Source organism: Salvelinus fontinalis, chromosome 25 (assembly GCF_029448725.1).
Source record: "Salvelinus fontinalis isolate EN_2023a chromosome 25, ASM2944872v1, whole genome shotgun sequence".
Lineage (NCBI taxonomy): Eukaryota > Metazoa > Chordata > Actinopteri > Salmoniformes > Salmonidae > Salvelinus > Salvelinus fontinalis.
In genome coordinates, this window is record NC_074689.1 from 29611994 (window position 1) to 29631702 (window position 19709).

Consider the following 19709-nt stretch of genomic DNA (forward strand, 5'->3'; position numbering starts at 1 on the left):
GGCACCACTCTTCCCATCAGTGGAGGCAAAGACACTGAGGCACCACTCTTCCCATCAGAGAGACATTTTCTTTTTAAAGCCTCTTATTGGACAGGGCTGGTGTTCCATGGCCTCTGGTTGGTTACTTCCGATGTCTACTGTAACTACTGTCATTGGACACTCTGAATTGCTATGTCCTTTAAAGCAGGGGTCGGTTCAGAAGGGTACAAGGCTAGGATTAAGATAGAAATGTATTGTGTATCTTGAGTTGAGATGAGATGAATTAGACTGCAACCCTGAAATTCCAGTTGCAATGTAATTAAAATAATGCTGTGTAGTTTGCATATAGTATATTAACTAAAGGTTGTAGGATACACCATAGGGTAAATCTTTTGACTGTTTCTGACGATTGTGTGATAAGACTGTTAAAGCTGAACATACAAAGGACGCTCCAAAAAAGTATTGTTTGGCAGCTTTTTATTTTCCCACTGCTCTCACCCTCTCTTATCTGGCTAGACAGATCAGGTCATTCATTTTCATTTGAACTTCCATAGTCTTTTTTTGTTTCGATCCTCAGTTTTCACAGTTTACATTGCTGCTCTGTAGGCTACGTGATAAAAATGCAAAGATGGAGAAATCCTATAACACTGGTCATAGCTACATTTTCATTTGCTTTTACTCATTAGACCACAGAGGTCCATGAGACGTCTTCCTAAAGCTGAGATTGGAGTGAGTAAAAATAACAAAAATATAACAGACACAAAAAAATGGATGAATCATGATTTCCATATGGAAATATCAAAATATATAAAGACAGACTTAAATACGATGCACATGCGTCTCGAGTATGGCAGTATCAGTGATAACAATACTATACTGCAGTTCATGGTCTTGTATCATCGGGAAAATGTCTGCAATGCAGAGTGGTGTGATGAGATCCATCAAGATCTCCAACTGCACTGAAGATCACAAATATGTTATTGAACTAATGGTTTTTACTATTTTCTCTCTTCAGAAGGAAACAAAATAAGATTTGAACAGCACATAGGGATTGATTAGTTACTGGATATTGATCTGAACAAAAGCCATGAAGAGGTGATAGTCAGCCTACCAATCGTACCAATACATGAGTGAGGGCTAGGTCTACAAACCACGGTTTGTGTTTAATTGATATGTACGTGTTTAATTGATATGTACGTGTTTAATTGATATGTACGTGTTTAATTGATATGTACGTGTTTAATTGATATTTCACTGCCAAGGCAGGAGTAGTTTTGATGAACTACACAGAGCTGCTAGTATTTGATTGTTCCACATTGTATTATGTCTATGTTAAAGAAGCCACATGAGAATTACTGAGGTGAGATGAAATGAAAGAGAGTCAGATATGGAAATAAACAAGAGAAAATGTTATCTTGTTTTATGAATTCTTCGAGTCAAAGGACCTGTTTTGCATCTGTTGTTGACTAAAACTGAAACACGTAGGACAAACAGAAGAAAATAAAGATAGTTCTGTATCTTTCTTTTTACCTTCTGTTGTTGACTTCTTAGCAAAGCAACTTCCTCAGTGAAATGTAAATAGAATTGTGGTAGTACCAACATGCACATAAATAGGTTTACAATTAGGTTATTTTAATGATAATTCTGTATTTAGGCTACACCTCTAGTCTCCATGGTAATATCAAATTGTATAACCATGCTATTTTCATTATGAATGATGATAACACTTTAATCTCTTACTCTTTTAATCTTGTCATATCTTTGATAGTAGTTCAAGCATGACTATCTGGTTATTTTTTTAAACGATTTTAAAGAAAAAAGCAACGCTTGGGATCGGAGTATGCCATGACACAAGCATTCATGGGTATTTTATCTATATTTTGTGTTCTTCTGACTAAAATATCTGTTTGATATGTATGCTTTGAAAGGAATTGGTAGCCTATCTCACTGACTTGGTTGAAGGTACTTTGTCTTTGTTTACACAGAGAGACCAATTCCGTTCTTTTGCCCAGTTCTTGGTCTTTTGATCAGAGTTAGATCTTTTTCCAATAATTGGGCAAAAATAGCAGAATTGGCCTGCCTGGGTTAACACAGCCTTTGAGACGAGTTGGGCATGAAATATAAAAACATGCTAATATCCGGTACATTGACTTGCATCGGTTGTTGGTTAGACAATGTTAACATCAGCGGATGGTGGCAGTGGCAACGTAAACAAACCCAAAGAAAGTATTGTACTCTGTCATTGTTAATAGACTGCTTACTAGGAACAAAAACAAATATGTAATTTTGTAATTTGGTTGTACTATCCCTTTAACATGCTTTATAAAACGAGACATATGGGACAGTGTCCATGAATAGCACTCACATTATGCTCCTAACTGCACAGTATGGTATGGAATATAAAAAGAACTCCATAGCCTGAGGTGCTGTAAGGTAGGTGCTGTAAGGTGTGTGCGTGTGCGTGTGTGTGTGTGCTGAATCCACTGGGTACTAAAGCTTCTATGCGCACACAGACACACTTCAGGGTGGTATTTATCATAGCTTCCCCATTGCAGTATTACAGTAATAGTCACCTGAGGGAAGGAACAAAGCTGTGAAGTATGACAATGACTCGTCGGGTGGTCGCTGGCATCAAAATGCACCCAGGTTTATCCCTGTACCAAATGGCAACCTCTGCTCTCTATTTTACCTGCCTATCTACTGCTGTTGCAGCTGCTACAGAGGACGATGGTGATGATGATGATGGTAGTCATGGTTGATTACACTATGATTAAGATGATGATCTGTATTCATCCAACTGTGCCAGGGCAAGGCACAGTCTAATTACTATGTCTCCCTGGATAACCAGCTGCTGGTTCCAAATGAAGGCTGCTTTAACCCCTCTCAGCATCCCACACCCGCAGGACTTAACCCCGTCCTCAGAGTTCCAGTGTGGGAGCTACATCCTGCCGAGAACTTGGGAATGAATTTAATTTGAGTCCAGAGCTATCACTGTTAAGAAGAAACTGTATGTAACACTTGAGCTACATAGGAGGAGAAGAAAGAGAATTTTAAATCATGTGGAAAAAATAAGTCGTGTTTTTTTAGTTAGCAGTTACGCTTGCGGGGTAGTTATGTGTGTGGATAGCTAGATAATTGCTGGCATCGAGGCCTGTTTTTTGCGAATTTTTCGGGCATCAAAAATGATGACGGTCGCAGAATTTAAGACTGTGTTTAATTTCAGGGTTGGAACTGAATGTGGCGAACACGAGTATGTTTAGTTTAGCTTTTTCAGAGACAAAAAGGAATGTAATTCCAGAAACATGTGCTTAAAAATGCAGAAATGTTGCAGCAGCTTATCATCAGTTCCACAGAGATTTTGCAAGATGAACAACATCTGACCTTTAAAGGAAATTGGTCACAGTATATGTTTATTTGGTTTATAGAATGAATCCATCTTAAAATAAGAAAGTGAGAGCAATGTTACTGAGGCACTTCAAGGGATAGTTCACTCGAAATACAAATTAACATAATTTCCCACTTACCTTTAACTACAACCAAGGGAACTGGCAAAATCATGTTAATTTGTATGTAGAGTGAACTAACGCGAAAAAAAACAGCTCATATACACACAAGTTCCTATTTCCACTGCTTCTTCACGTAGTCCCAGTGATAGGCGAACCCACCGATGGGGTTTATCCTCATGTCAATCATTCTCTGGGTCTGCTTCTCCACCCATTCATCAGACAGAGTGTGAGGAACCTCGCCAAACACTGAGAGAGTGAGAGAAAGTGAGAGGGAGAGAGAGAGAGAGAGAGAGATAGGGAAAGGGAGAGAGAGAAAAGGAGAGAGAAAGACATGACTGTTGCATTAGACAATGTCAGTCTCAAGAGATAAAACGTGACTGTCTCCACACAATGGCAAAACTGTGTTGCAAAATGTTTTTGTGGATCATACAAGGACGCAGAATGTGTAAACATCATTTAGAAGAATCAATTGTTTATTGTTTCAAGAATCTTCCAGGACACTCTTCTTGTAAAAACATTGTCTCAGTGAGGCAAACAGTTTGGGCCTGTTTCCTGGACAGAGATTAAGCCTAGTCCAGGGCAAAACAACTGGCATCAATGGAGGATCTCCACTTTTTAGCCGAGGACTAGTATTATTAAACTGTATCCTGGAAAACCTGTCCACTGTCAGGTGTTTTGTGTTGTCTTCCTCAAGTGCATTGGTTGAGACATTGCATGAGACCAAAAAGGCATTAGGGGATGAGTTTTGTAAGAAACCATTCATATCACTTTCCACAGATAAATAGTCATCTTGAGGAAGTTCGTCTTGAGTGTCAAGCCATGTACACCAGTCCATGCATAAGCAGAAGTGAACTCAGCCACACTCGAGCTGAAGTAAAGAATCTATTATTTTAGGTTCCATATTAAAAGCATGCATGAAGTCTGAGTCTGCATGCATGAAGCTATGAAGTCATTCTGCTTAAATTCCTTTACAGAAGGTGCAAGGTGGTTCAACCATAAACCATGACAATTTGACCAACGCAATGATCACATTTGCCTTAAAGGGGATTGTTATTTCTACATCAAACAAATGTTCATTCCATTCAGTTACTAACTAATGGACACTCACTCAGCCACAAGACAGTTAAATTCGCACATTAAATAATGGCATAAACAAATGTAAAACAGTTGATTGTACAAAATCCCCCTTGATAACCCCCCTCCATCTAGTCTTCTTACTGCCGCTACACTGGAGGAAAAAGGGAAGGTAGTAATTAATCATGGCACCAGAGCGTACAGCAGACAGAAAAGTGACAAATGCCCTTCTGTCACGTTATGTTCAGTAGTAGAGTGATTACACAATAAAGAAATGAGTGTTAGTGAATTCCAGGGCAGCATATTGTCTGAGAGTGAGCCCAGAGAGAGTGCAAAACATACAATCAACAGTTAGTTAGCAAGCTAGCCTGCCTACACTCAGAAAACTTAAAAGGCTTCTTTGGCTGTCCACATAGGAGAACCCTTTGAAGAACCCTTGTTGGTTCCAGTTGGAAACCTTTTAGAACCAAAAAGTAACCAAAAATAATTCTACCTGGAACCAAAAAGGGTTCTCCTATGGGGACAGTCGAAGAACCCTTTTGGAACCCTTTTTTCTAAGAGTGTAGCATCAACCAACAGTTAGCTAGCCCTAGCCTACGTAGCATTAAACAACAGTTAGCAAGCCCTAACCTACCTAGCAACAACCAACAGTTAGCTAGCCGTTGCCTGCCAAGCATCAACCAACAGTTAGCAAGCCTTAGCCTACCTTGTATCAACCAACAGTTAGCTAGCCCTAGTCTACGTAGCATTAAACAACAGTTAGCTAGCCCTAGCCTACCTAGCATCAACCGACAGTTAGTTAGCCCTAGCCTACCTACAGTAGTATCAACCTTTTATCACATTTGTCTATAGATGACGGGTGTAGTGGAGAAATTAAGTGTGAAATGAATAGATTATTATGTTATGAAACAGCTTCTCCCTTTCAACTGTTAACAATGCTACTGTAAATCACAGGAGGTTGGTTGGACCTTCTTTGGGAAGAACGGTCTTGTGGTAAGGACTGGAGCAGAATCAGTGGAATGGTATCAAATACATCAAACACATGGTTCCCAGGTGTTTGATGCCATTCCATTTGCTCTGTTCCGGCAAAGGGGAGCTGTCCACCCCTCAGCAGCTTACTGTGCTGTAAATACACCACACAGTGAGGAGGGTACTACTGGAGGGTACTACTGTACTGTGCCAATGAGAAGTAAAGCACCTATACCCATGGGAGGATTTCAACCTTCAATATTCCAATGCCTAGAGAGCTACTCTAACATCACAACGCTCCAATATCAAAACCAACCTTTGTGACAAAGTGATGCTATTGCGCTGAAGCACTCAAAGGCACACAAAACCATCAACTACAAGGAATACCAAACATTCTTTAAGGGAGCATTCCCAAAATGGGAATTCTGTGGGAACGGTGAAAGCCACTTGTGTGTTGGAATGTGCCGGAGGCGGGCGGGAGTGAACCTGTATCCTGAGGGGAAGAGAGAGATTGGGAAAATCACCCTTGATCTTTATTCGCTCTCTTAGAAGAGTAGCGAGTGGTAAAGTCTATCCAGGAAGCAACTATTTTCTTCTCTAATTAGGTGGAGGGAGCCCCCTCAGCGTTGCATGCACCCTGCTTTTCAAGTCCCAACCTGAACTCCAAGCTAAGGGAAATACCCCATCCTTAACTGAATTGGCTTCCCGTCTGTCTGTGGGTCTCCCTCTTTTTGTCTCTCTCTATCCGTGTATCAGTCTCTTAATTCCTCTTTCCTTTCAATTCCCTTTATCTCATTTGCTCATTGACACACTTCACATCAACCTATTTTTCTTTTGTACTCTCCCTTTTCTTTCTCCTTATTTCACTTGCCCTTTGTCTCCCTTGCTTTGCTTCTAACTCCATCTCTTCCCCTCTCCCTACCTTTGTTCCTCACTCTATTTCTCTACTCTTGTCCTGTGTGTCTCCTCTCTCTCTCTCTCTCTGTTCTCTGCCTCTGCCTCTTTCTCTGTGTTGTGGTCCTATTCATTTCCTGGCTGGCTTTCTCCTGATATAGCATTTTACTTCCTCCCTGAACGCTATGGGGTTTCTCAAGGAGGAGATGGAGAGAAAGAGTTTGTGCTACTTCCAATGGATAGACACACGCACAACTTTGTATAATCCCTGATATAAAGTATAACATTTTGGATTTCAGCCAAGCCATAATGTATGTTATTTTTTTTCTTTAGCACATGGCCTATCGGTCTATAATACATTATATATATATATTGTGATACAATGCTAATGTTATGATAATTAAATCAGAATCACTTGTACCGAGACCATTCTCTGTAAGGGCCTGGAGTAAGGATTAGTACAACCCAACACTGCACCAAACTGTCTAGTGAAGTAACGTCTAGTAACACTTAGCTTGAACCCGCTCCATTTCCACTGCATTATTTCTACAGTACTAGTGTGAGATGTCAGAAGAAGTCATAAGAGCGAATGTATAAAATGACAGAAATCAGCCGTATGCAATCTAACCAGGCCTTACTCTTTAGCTAGCTGACCATTAAACCAAGTCTATGTAAAGTCAGTTGGCATAATCTGATATCAGTTATTATTGTTCATGCTTTTCATGTTATGTTATCATAATGAAAGCAGAAAGACAATTTATAATACATTAATAAAATAAGACTGGTCTAGAAATACAACAATACAGCATTGAGTGTGTATTACAGGGACACTCAAGTGAGTCTACCTTTAAAGGCCCAGTGCGGTCACAATTCTGTGCCCTGTGTTTCATATCATATTATAAACTGGGTGGGTCAAGCCCTGAATGCTGATTGGCTGAAAGCCGTGGTATACCAGACCGTATACCACAGGTATGACAAAACATGTATTTTTATTGTTCTAAATACGTTGGTAACCAGTTTATAATAGCAATTAGGCACCTTGGATGTTTGTGGTATATGGCCAATATAGCAGAGCTAATGGCTGTGTCCTAGCACTCCACGTTGCATCGTGCATAAGAACAGACGTAAGCCGTGGTATATTGGCAATATACCACAGCCCCTCGGGCCTTATTGCATAGTTATACAACAGCTGATAAACTAGCACTGTAAAAGTGTGATTTTTTAAAATCAGTGATATTTCCTGATAGTTACTTGTTGGAAATACAATCTACACAGGACCTTCTAATCAGCAGGATTGTATGGGCAGGAGTGTCGGCTTTCCATGGTGACATCACCATGCGGTAAAATTGGTTAATAGACCAACAACAAAGAGAGTTACAAACCTCTCCGCCAATATCAGGTTTCCTCTCCGCACTTAGACCAGTCCCAGACAGTCCTAGCTAAATTCTTGCTTGAGAAAGAGTTTTTTGCTAAAAAGCTACTTTTGACCATTTTAATGGAAATCTATTACAGTACATTTTTTTTGTTTTTTAAATCTATTACAGTAAGGTACTTAATTGTAACAAAGGAATTATTTGATATTGATAAATGATTTGACTTTGATATTTTAAAAAAACAGCGCCTAGGTTCAGCTCTCCTGGTCCACTCTTTACCCACTATATAACAACAACTGAAATAATGACAAAGTGACAGGAGACCCACCAAAGATCCTCTGCCACCAGACCAGCATGCCAGAGAAGCCCAGGAAGATGAAGACCCCTCCCAGTACAGTCTTCCACTCACTGGAGCCTCTCCTCATCTCAGGGTAGGTCAGCTCATGGGTCAGACGGTACACTATCAGACAACAGGAGGGAGGGAGGGAGACGAAGAGAGAACGAGAGAGACAGACAAAGAAAGAGAAAGAGAGAGAGAGTTCATCAGGATTGCATATCAATGTTGAAATCATTTTTTGTAACTATCTGATTGAAAATGAAGAGGGTTTGATACATTATGTAATTCAAAGTATTTCTTTGCATAATTGCTTGATCCAAATCATATTTCATATTTAATTCTGATCAAAATTCAGGAGTCACTGTCTTCATTGTGAGAAGACAATATCTCTTTTGATTGCAATATTATATGCAATATTATTGTAGCTTATTATCAAACTGGTGAATAATATCTCTTTGAGTTGTCATCTCATGTGGGTAGCCTAGAATCTGTTCAGAACAATGCACCATGAGGAATAACTCTTGCATAAAGTGAGTTTATATTGCCACCTTGTGTTTGAACTACACATTGTCAATATTCAAGTAATGTTCATGCAGATTCAACAGTAACAGTGATTTTTCACCTATTTATGAACGTTAGTGGTCAGTATTACTCCTTCACACCTAACGTCCTAATCCTATGAAAAAATAAAAAATTAAAATCGAATCAAACTAATGTGGTCATAAAACAAGATAGGAAAATGGCACCACGTTTATACTGCATTAAAAGATTCCAACGATAAACGCTCAGACTGAATCTATTGAGAGTTGTATCAATTGAGAGCTGAATATGTTGAGAGCGGAATCTATTGAGAGTTGTATCAATTGAGAGCTGAATATGTTGAGATGAATCTATTGAGAGATTAATCTATTGATGGCTGAATCTATTGACGGCTGAATCTATTGATGGCTGAATCTATTGAGATTAATCTATTGAGAGCTGAATCTATTGATGGCTGAATCTATTGACGGCTGAATCTATTGAGATTAATCTATTGACGGCTGAATCTATTGACGGCTGAATTTATTGATGGCTGAATCCATTGATGGCTGAATCTATTGACAGCTGAATCTATTGACGGCTGAATCTATTCACGGCTGAATCTATTGACAGCTGAATCTATTGAGATTAATCTATTGATGGCTGAATCTATTGAGATTAATCTATTGATGGCTGAATCTATTGACAGCTGAATCTATTGACAGCTGAATCTATTGACAGCCGAATCTATTGACGGCTGAATCTATTGACAGCTGAATCTATTGACAGCTGAATCTATTGACGGCTGAATCTATTGACAGCTGAATCTATTGACGGCTGAATCTATTGAGATTAATCTATTGATGGCTGAATCTATTGACAGCTGAATCTATTGACAGCTGAATCTATTGACAGCTGAATCTATTGATGGCTGAATCTATTGATGGCTGAATCTATTGACAGCTGAATCTATTGATGGCTGAATCTATTGAGAGCTGAATATATTGAGATTAATCTATTGACAGCTGAATCTATTGAGATTAATCTATTGATGGCTGAATCTATTGACAGCTGAATCTATTGACAGCTGAATCTATTGACAGCTGAATCTATTGATGGCTGAATCTATTGATGGCTGAATCTATTGACAGCTGAATCTATTGATGGCTGAATCTATTGAGAGCTGAATATATTGAGATTAATCTTTTGATGGCTGAATCTATTGACGGCTGAATCTATTGAGATTAATCTATTGACGGCTGAATCTATTGAGATTAATCTATTGATGGCTGAATCTATTGATGGCTGAATCTATTGAAGGCTGAATCTATTGATGGCTGAATCTATTGAGTTTAATCTATTGACGGCTGAATCTATTGATGGCTGAATCTATTGAGATTAATCTATTGACGGCTGAATCTATTGATGGCTGAATCTATTGACGGCTGAATCTATTGACGGCTGAATCTATTGATGGCTGAATCTATTGAGATTAATCTATTGACGGCTGAATCTATTGACGGCTGAATCTATTGATGGCTGAATCTATTGAGATTAATCTATTGACGGCTGAATCTATTGTTGGCTGAATCTATTGAGATTAATCTATTGACGGCTGAATCTATTGATGGCTGAATCTATTGATGGCTGAATCTATTGAGATTAATCTATTGACGGCTGAATCTATTGACGGCTGAATCTATTGACGGCTGAATCTATTGAGATTAATCTATTGACGGCTGAATCTATTGACGGCTGAATCTATTGACGGCTGAATCTATTGATGGCTGAATCTATTGACGGCTGAATCTATTGAGGGCTGAATCTATTCACGGCTGAATCTATTGACAGCTGAATCTATTGAGAAATGAATCTATTGTACCTTTGAAGCACTTCCAGAATATGTGTTTCAACCATTATTCCTACCCATTCCCCTGCTATAAATCCAGTCTGGCCCAGTACACCATAGTGTAGGTGTGTCTCTGAACTAAAGATGCACTATCACCCAGTGAGGGATTCAAAAGAACTGTATACAGCCCTTTCCAACATAAAGGGAGAGCTTTCTTATCATGTACCAAACACCTGGGGCCAAAGTCCCTCATTGTATTGTATGAGGAAATGTGATTGTAATTTGTATTTGACACTGTCAAACATTTAGAAATAGGTCAATTCCTTCGTCTTTGTTTTCATATGAATGGATATTTGTTGACCCACCGAGGTCATTTTCATTAGGCACCAAACGGAAGCAAACTAACTGAAACAGGGGGTAACTGCCTGGACTTTCCCAACAAGAAACTGCAATTGTCATTTTCCGTTACAAAACAATTTAAAACTGTTTCTGTTGTGTGCCCTGATGAACATAATCCAGTTTTGAATGTGATTTGATCACTTGGATTTACATGCAATTTTCTCCTCCTTGGTGAGCTTGGTCCAGGGCCCCTTCTCCTTCTCCTTGAGCTGCCTCTGCTCTGAGTTGAGGTTCCTAACGAATGGAACGTCAGAGAGAGGAGTGTCTAGGCGATTGTTGTACTGTGGCACTGAGGGGTCAAGCACATCAGGGCTCATATCTATATATTCGGACACAAAAACAGAGACAGACAGTGACATCAATGGTGTTTGGTAAACTGATTGGAAACTATCTTTATTTGTAATGTTCGTGGTATAATGTATTTCAAAGATCCAATCAAATTTAGCCTACATTAACTCACACAGGACAGTGAATGATGTTATCACTCCCTCTACTGGCCGAATAGTGCGTAGTCCAGCGCCATACAGCACTCCCAATGACATTGTGACATGGTTGGCGCAAAGACCAGACCTTGTGGAATGTGATACCCATAGTTTGTGCCTTAACTGTCTGAGTGGCTCCAAAGCAAGTGGCACTTGACAGCTTAATCATTATACTATGCCAGTCTTGTCTGAAGCACAATTTGCGCGGATTGACAGCTTAATCATTATACTATGCCAGTCTTGTTCTAAGCACAATTTGCCCGGACACCCTTGTACTTACCAATTTCCACCCTGCTTATATCATGAAAACCAAAACACTGTTTTAAAATGTGGCCAATGAGCATTGTGTAGCGGTTTTGGCAAGCGGTTGTAAAAGTATGAGCGCGCGTATTTACAAATGTATTTGCTTAGGGGTAACCTATCAAATCAGACCTCGGGAGATCACCACTCTCTAATGTAGCCTAAACTGTGGGACATGAGACTTATAGGAAGAGTTGACCTTTTCCATGAGGAGCCTGCACGCTGCTGGTAGATGAAAGTGGTCTCCAAAACCCGCTCTTCAGCCCGCGCACGAGTGCTCGAGAGGTCAACATCTGGACAGATACAAAGCTATGGTAAGGTCACTTTATACAAAGCAGTTGCAGTTATGGTAGGACATTTTACTCTTAACAGTTGCATAAAATACATAAACCCAGTTTCCACGTACGGTATTAATTTGGGGTGAAATGGTCAGATATTCAAATATAACACCTTCTAATTTTGAAGTTGATTTGGACGTTGTCAAAATCACATCATGGATGGATTTCCAAAATGAATGTTCCCTATGCAACACCAATGGAGCGCATATACAGTATTTGGGTCTGTTGAGTAAATCAATACACCATAAGCAGTAAACGACAGCAAAAGTTGATTCGGAAATAGCGTCCAGCCGACTGTGCCTCATATTGAGCAGGTGTCGGGCAAACTAAAGAATGCTGCTAACTCGAGTGTGAATGTGTGCGCACCGACTGTCACGTAGTGCTTTGGGTGCTATAAGGAGTTGCTACATTTACAACAAGGGGGCGCATGCATGAGATACTGTATGATGTTTTATTGTCAATTCTGCAAACCAAAAGGCATTTTATTGTGCATTTGCACGTCTTATAATGCCAGACATTTGCCCAATAGTCTACGATAGATCATCTATAACAAAAGGAGCCAACAATCTCCTATGTTAGAATATTTTTGCTAACAATAAAATTGCCTATGCATTGATATTTCCCATAAACGACTTCACACGATTGCACTTGTGATTGATTGAAATCTATTCATAGCGACAAACAATTCGTAGGCTACATTTAATGAATCAAGGTAGCCTATAAATCCAACCAGTTGGGTTTTAAGACAAAGAACAAAATATTATCCAAGTATTACAGGTAGTCTATATCTATTGATAGGTATATCTGAATGTTGCACACTTCTTGCGTAAACGTGAGTGTACATACAGTTCCTGTGGCATGAATAACAATAGAAGGCTTTATAAGAAATCATAATTTCTAAAAGAATTACCTTTAAATAGGAATTTTATTCAGCTCTCTCTGTCTGTCCGATGTGCCTACGTGCTATCTCTATGGGAGTGTATGGACAATTTATAATGTCTATGTAGAGTTTTTAGTCAGGTGTCCCTCACTATCAGTAGAAACAACCAATGAGATGCTTTCAGGAAGCGCTCCAACTGAAGTTATTCTACTTTATTCCAAGCGTGAAGCGCCTGCCGTGTGACAGTCACTTGAACCATACCAGGATTGTGTCTACGTGAGGTTGATCAGAATCACATTCTAATAGCTCATATCAATAGGCTGTGTACTGCAAAGTATATCTAGTATACTTTTTAGCACATATCATAGGCTAATACGCACACATCTGTGCTCGGATAGACAGCGCGTGCTCACAAACCACTTTCGGAAGTGATACTTCCTGCACATTTATCTCACGCTTTCATTTTGAATTTGTTCAAAAATAACTTTCTTACATTGATTTGCCATACAGAACTAAGAATTCTCTGTTATTGATAAGAACCATTTTGCCAATCAGCTTGGCAATTATGCGTTCCAATCACCATGGATATTTTCCATAGCAACTAACATTGAAATTAGGCTGTGTTTAAAGTGGAACAGTAAGCTAATAGTAGGCTTACTTTGGTTTCAGTGGCACTTAATAGCATTAACCCATCTTGTATTCTAGTAGTTTATTAATTTACATAACTAGGCATAGCCTGACCTTTCTCCCGCTCTTATTATTCTCCCGCTCTTTTAAATGTGTCTGAGTTTCCTATTTGTTGCGGTCAGGGCAGGTAAAACAGGTTTGAATGGTCAGGCAGATTTGAAAACCCATCAATTTCCCTGGCCCCAGTTTTTCAAAAGTTATATTGGATTTCAGCAATCAGATCGGATTAAATGTAACAATTGGGTTTTGCAAAACTGAAAAATGTGTTTCTGATCCTCCAGATAGGGATTCAGACTGGTCTTTTTCAAAGGTGATTAGGATAGTATTGATCCCACTGGAAGGGTGGATTCGGGGTGGAATTAGGATGGTGAATGGCACTACAAACAAGAAATGTTAATATAACTAAGGTGAGTGACAAGGTTAAAAAACATCTGAAAACCAAAGCTTCATTATGTTAAATTGACAGCAGTAGGCTATAGACTGGCTCGGTTATATTGTGTCAAATAGATGTGTGTACTTAAGTGATATGCAGGCTCTTATTTTTAATCTAGATACCTTTATATAGTTTACACATCTGTTTCCTTTTGCCTTACAGACTTACCATGTTTACCTCATGGATATTCAGTCTGAAAGAAGTCTGCTTAAAAAAGATTCAAGTAAAAATTATATATACACTCTTACTTTACCGGTTGTCTGTGCTGTTGGTCCTTTTGGCGGTAGGAGGTTGAGATAGGGTAATCACAGGAAAGTGTTAACATGCATTTTTGCAGCATTGATGGTTTCGGTCACTTGTATTTTCAATCTCCTGAGGCATTGCACTTGATGCACAATATGGAAACAATAGCCACATTTAACCCAACATAGTCGACTGAGTCGAGTTCATGCAATCAGCTGGAAGTGTTTGTGGAATATGCCAGCTGATCGCATTGGACAATATTCGGTCTGTGGTTCGGTTAGGCTTTGCTGTGTTTGTGTGCGAAAAAATAAGAGCCTCAACTGAAGGTCAGGTCGAGAATGCTTTCCTGTGAATATTTTGTCAAAGATCACTTCCGACATGTGGACAAAATCAGCAAACAGGGAAAGTAATTTGAAATTAATTTTTTTCAACTTTCTGACTTGTAAAGGGACTGTTCTGGAATTCTGAGCCTACATGTTGAGATTGTATGAATTTCCCTCTCGGATTCTAAAAAAAGCCTGTTTCCCTCAGTGTAGCAGTAGTAGCATAACCTGTCCAGTAGATGGCAAGGTGTAGACCCGTTTAAAACACAAATACAGGTTCTTTGAAATTTGATACTGTGGTATCTAGATCAGAATATTCCAGATTTTTTGGGTTGAAATGAAGTTTTTTTTTAAAACAGCTAGATGGATCTGATCCTGGATTGCAAAAAAGAGGATTACAGAATCCAGATAATTCTGATCCAGAATTGTTTTATAGCAACTGGGCTCTGATGATCTGGATCTTCTCTTGGTTTGTGGCAGGTAACCTAGCGGTTAAGCACATTAGACCAGTAACCAAAAGGTTTCTGGTTCAAATCCCTGAGCCGAACAGGTAAAACGATGTGCCCTTGAGCAAGGCACTTAAACCTAATTGCTCCTGTAAATTGCTAAATGTGTAGCCTTGTTCAATGTGTCATTTGCACAATTGTGCCACTAGGTGGTGTCAGTATACTTCAATTAAAAATACCACAATCATACACAAGACAAAAAGATTTCAGTAGTATGTTTTATTACTTTTTTAAACAGCAAAAGAAATTAAATAACAGAAACATGTATTATGTCACACTCATGACACATCTGTTCATTTTCAATAGATAAACCACTCATCTGAGACTATCAACAATATAATTTCACAATCTGAATGACAAGAAAAGAATCAGTAAATATTACAAAAATAACATAATCTTACAATATTGACTAAAGAGAAAATAGAACTGTCCTTTCTCTGGCACTTAGTTTCCTCAGTACAAAAGGTTTCTCTATATTTCCAGTATGATCGATACAGAGTACAAGATATATCTTGCATGCCTCCAAGTAATTGGAGTATACATACATATTGGATATATTGTATATAGGCAGCTGCTGCTTCTTCTTGAATTGCATTGAACAACAAAGTCCGCTCTCTTTCAAAAATACTTTTAAAAAAATCTCTCGAAAGGCACCAATGACGTTAAAGACAGGACAGCAAGCTCCGCCCACTGTCACAGGGCCATCATAAGTAGCAGGGGGATTGGTGTAGTTTTCGGAGAGCCACCGACATCCCTTGTTTCCATTCACAAAACCTTGTGCAAATAAAGAAAAAAACAACTCAATACTCTTTCCCTGAAGGAGAGCAGACACGATTATGATTCAAATGGAAAATAAATAACCTGCAACTAAAAAGAAGCTTATAATAACTCAAACCACCTCGAGGGCTTCTGATAGGCTAGCTGGAATACTAGCCATGTTGCTAATACCTTTCCACTCATGTCAAGTCTAAATGAGGGCCTAGAGGGTTATTTCTGGAACATCCAGGCGGTAAAAGTAGAGGGGAGTGATGATGCACAATCTTGAGGGGGGAGAAGAGGAGGCACCACCGCCTCCCCAGACCCTCTAGTAAAATGATCCCAGGTTGGTCAGTCCGAGTCAGTCACCTATGTGACCACGTCTCCCCTATCACAGAAAATTACCCATCAGGGCCCTGGTTACCCAGAGGGTCACTGACTGTACCACCCATCCCACCAGTCCGATCCAACCCTTTTCTCAGCCCAGACAATGCTGCATCATTCTGGGGGTTCAACTTCCATCAGTCTTCCGAGTCAACTTGCTCTCACAGCAATGTCCCGTGTCACGGCAGGTCAGTCACACACAGCACCCACTCCGCTTTTCCCTCAGCTTCCTTTGGTCCAGCTTCAGTCTCTACCTTCACTACTGCCTCAGTCTTTGCCATGGCTTCAGCGTTCTCCATCTCAGTCTCAACTTCGAATTCCAGCCCCCACTACCTCTGCCTCTAGTTCTGTCTCTACCAATGTTTCTGGTGGTGCCTCTGTCTCTACCAATGTTTCTGGTGGTGCCTCTGTCTCTACCAATGTTTCTGGTGGTGCCTCTGTCTCTACCAATGTTTCTGGTGGTGCCTCTGTCTCTACCAATGTTTCTGGTGGTGCCTCTGTCTCTACCAATGTTTCTGGTGGTGCCTCTGTCTCTACCAATGTTTCTGGTGGTGCCTCTGTCTCTACCAATGTTTCTGGTGGTGCCTCTGTCTCTACCAATGTTTCTGGTGGTGCCTCTGTCTCTACCAATGTTTCTGGTGGTGCCTCTGTCTCTACCAATGTTTCTGGTGGTGCCTCTGTCTCTACCAATGTTTCTGGTGGTGCCTCTGTCTCTACCAATGTTTCTGGTGGTGCCTCTGTCTCTACCAATGTTTCTGGTGGTGCCTCTGTCTCTACCAATGTTTCTGGTGGTGCCTCTGTCTCTACCAATGTTTCTGGTGGTGCCTCTGTCTCTACCAATGTTTCTGGTGGTGCCTCTGTCTCTACCAATGTTTCTGGTGGTGCCTCTGTCTCTACCAATGTTTCTGGTGGTGCCTCTGTCTCTACCAATGTTTCTGGTGGTGCCTCTGTCTCTACCAATGTTTCTGGTGGTGCCTCTGTCTCTACCAATGTTTCTGGTGGTGCCTCTGTCTCTACCAATGTTTCTGGTGGTGCCTCTGTCTCTACCAATGTTTCTGGTGGTGCCTCTGTCTCTACCAATGTTTCTGGTGGTGCCTCTGTCTCTACCAATGTTTCTGGTGGTGCCTCTGTCTCTACCAATGTTTCTGGTGGTGCCTCTGTCTCTACCAATGTTTCTGGTGGTGCCTCTGTCTCTACCAATGTTTCTGGTGGTGCCTCTGTCTCTACCAATGTTTCTGGTGGTGCCTCTGTCTCTACCAATGTTTCTGGTGGTGCCTCTGTCTCTACCAATGTTTCTGGTGGTGCCTCTGTATCTACCTCTGCTTTTGATTGTGCTTGGCTGCTCTTCCTGCCGATGCCTGGAGAGAGAAATAGCGAGAACAGTTGGGTTAGTATGGAAGCGTCTCAGAGGCTCTTGTCCATGTTCATGCAGCTGCATTCAGAGATGTGGAAATGACCAGTTAGCAGTGGAAATCTATTTTTGTTTTGTTTTTGTACATTAAGTGTAATTAGCTGCATACCCATTCTAACTTAAGTATTGGGTTTCCTGATTAGATAAGAACCTAAATTAAGCATGAGGCAAAATCTATTTGTCCGTAAATGGCTGTGATCTCTCATCGTGTCTAATCAAGTAAGAATATGTGTGATTCAATTATTGCTGCTGCTCAGGAGAGGCCACCTGTTGGTTTGTTGGTGGAATCTCTGTGTGTGTTCTTATATAAAAAAAAGTCTTATCCTCAGAAATGTAAGGTTTTTGCATTTCTGTTTTAAGACTGTGTGTTAACATTCACCACACTTCCTCAAGCGCCAGGCAAGCTCAATCAAGCAAAGCTGAAGTATTTTAAAGAAAATTACTATTTAAACCAATGCTGGATGGTTATCGCAGGGGGAAATGTGTTGACATGTAGAAATGAGAGAAAGAGAGAAAGAGGGAATGGAGGAGAGAAAGAGGGAATGGAGGAGAGAAAGAGGGAATGGAGGAGAGAAAGAGGGAATGGAGGAGAGAAAGAGGGAATGGAGGAGAGAAAGAGGGAATGGAGGAGAGAAAGAGGGAATGGAGGAGAGAAAGAGGGAATGGAGGAGAGAAAGAGGGAATGGAGGAGAGAAAGAGGGAATGGAGGAGAGAAAGAGGGAATGGAGGAGAGAAAGAGGGAATGGAGGAGAGAAAGAGGGAATGGAGGAGAGAAAGAGGGAATGGAGGAGAGAAAGAGGGAATGGAGGAGAGAAAGAGGGAATGGAGGAGAGAAAGAGGGAATGGAGGAGAGAAAGAGGGAATGGAGGAGAGAAAGAGGGAATGGAGGAGAGAAAGAGGGAATGGAGGAGAGAAAGAGGGAATGGAGGAGAGAAAGAGGGAATGGAGGAGAGAAAGAGGGAATGGAGGAGAGAAAGAGGGAATGGAGGAGAGAAAGAGGGAATGGAGGAGAGAAAGAGGGAATGGAGGAGAGAAAGAGGGAATGGAGGAGAGAAAGAGGGAATGGAGGAGAGAAAGAGGGAATGGAGGAGAGAAAGAGGGAATGGAGGAGAGAAAGAGGGAATGGAGGAGAGAAAGAGGGAATGGAGGAGAGAAAGAGGGAATGGAGGAGAGAAAGAGGGAATGGAGGAGAGAAAGAGGGAATGGAGGAGAGAAAGAGGGAATGGAGGAGAGAAAGAGGGAATGGAGGAGAGAAAGAGGGAATGGAGGAGAGAAAGAGGGAATGGAGGAGAGAAAGAGGGAATGGAGGAGAGAAAGAGGGAATGGAGGAGAGAAAGAGGGAATGGAGGAGAGAAAGAGGGAATGGAGGAGGGAAAGAGGGAATGGAGGAGGGAAAGAGGGAATGGAGGAGGGAAAGAGGGAATGGAGGAGGGAAAGAGGGAATGGAGGAGGGAAAGAGGGAATGGAGGAGGGAAAGAGGGAATGGAGGAGGGAAAGAGGGAATGGAGGAGGGAAAGAGGGAATGGAGGAGGGAAAGAGGGAATGGAGGAGGGAAAGAGGGAATGGAGGAGGGAAAGAGGGAATGGAGGAGAGAAAGAGGGAATGGAGGAGAGAAAGAGGAATGGAGGAGAGAAAGAAGAATGATGAGCGGGGAAGTAGTAGAGAAGCAATCCATCAGGGAGGAGATGAGAGAGAGAGGAGAGGGTGGGGCATGACCACATGGAGAGTGTCAGGATAAATAGAGGGGCCTGCTACTCATTCATCATTATTACCCTTCATGACGTGGCGCACACACACACACTGAAGGAACATTGTCCCTCTTGCTAGAACATGTATTTGAATACAACAGAAAGACACAGCCTTAGCCACACATACTAAACACACACAAGCTGGCTTATGTTGAAGCAAGCAAACCCTGTGTATTCCATGTGTAACAGTATAACTTTAAACCGTCCCCTCGCCCCGACACGGGCGCGAACTAGGGACCCTCTGCACACATCAACAACAGTCACCCACGAAGCGTCGTTACCCATCGCTCCACAAAAGCCACGGCCCTTGCAGAGCAAG

General features: G+C 40.9%; 3 protein-coding genes across 7 annotated transcripts in view; 1 reads left to right on the top strand and 2 right to left on the bottom strand.

The window, feature by feature from the left end:
• The window catches only part of LOC129823084 (apoptosis regulator Bcl-2-like), a 90570-nt gene extending 89178 nt beyond the window's left edge, over positions 1-1392 (top strand). Inside the window, exon 2 of the mRNA XM_055881813.1 lies at positions 1-1392. This exon is cut by the window's left edge and continues 3862 nt beyond it. The gene's annotated coding sequence lies outside the window, so the exon portion shown is untranslated.
• Positions 1393-3372: 1980 nt separating this feature from the next.
• Positions 3373-13002, bottom strand: LOC129823085 (cytochrome c oxidase subunit 4 isoform 2, mitochondrial). Of its 2 annotated transcripts, XM_055881814.1 has the most exons (5): positions 12930-13002; positions 11881-11974; positions 11051-11218; positions 8124-8255; positions 3373-3731 (listed from the first exon to the last, which is right to left on the bottom strand). In XM_055881814.1, exons 2-5 carry the CDS (start codon positions 11972-11974, stop codon positions 3598-3600), a joined length of 528 nt encoding a protein of 175 aa, XP_055737789.1. In that variant the 5' UTR covers positions 12930-13002; the 3' UTR covers positions 3373-3597. The 2 variants fall into 2 exon arrangements, with proteins under 2 accessions (XP_055737789.1, XP_055737791.1); XM_055881816.1 differs by lacking the exon at positions 11881-11974 and having other exon boundaries at positions 12930-12990.
• Positions 13003-15291: 2289 nt separating this feature from the next.
• Positions 15292-19709, bottom strand: part of LOC129823086 (5'-AMP-activated protein kinase subunit gamma-1-like) — a 164903-nt gene continuing 160485 nt past the window's right edge. For 3 of the 4 annotated variants that reach the window (XM_055881817.1, XM_055881818.1, XM_055881820.1), the window contains one exon: positions 15292-17589. In XM_055881817.1, the coding sequence (XP_055737792.1) occupies positions 16538-17589 (1052 nt within the window). In that variant the 3' untranslated portion in view covers positions 15292-16537. The remainder of the gene's footprint in view (positions 17590-19709) is intronic. The other variant, XM_055881819.1, reaches the window with a different exon arrangement.

What these genes read in the sequence shown, in the direction of transcription:
- LOC129823085 (XM_055881814.1), bottom strand. Translation starts at nt 11,974, where the DNA reads ATGTTGACCTCTCGAGCACTCGTGCGCGGGCTGAAGAGCGGGTTTTGG. An exon ending in GCAGGCTCCTCATGGAAAAG is followed by an intron (nt 11,219 to 11,880) that starts GTCAACTCTTCC and finishes CCGAATATATAG; the next exon opens with ATATGAGCCCTGATGTGCTT. An exon ending in CAAGGAGGAGAAAATTGCAT is followed by an intron (nt 8,256 to 11,050) that starts GTAAATCCAAGT and finishes GTTGTCTGATAG; the next exon opens with TGTACCGTCTGACCCATGAG.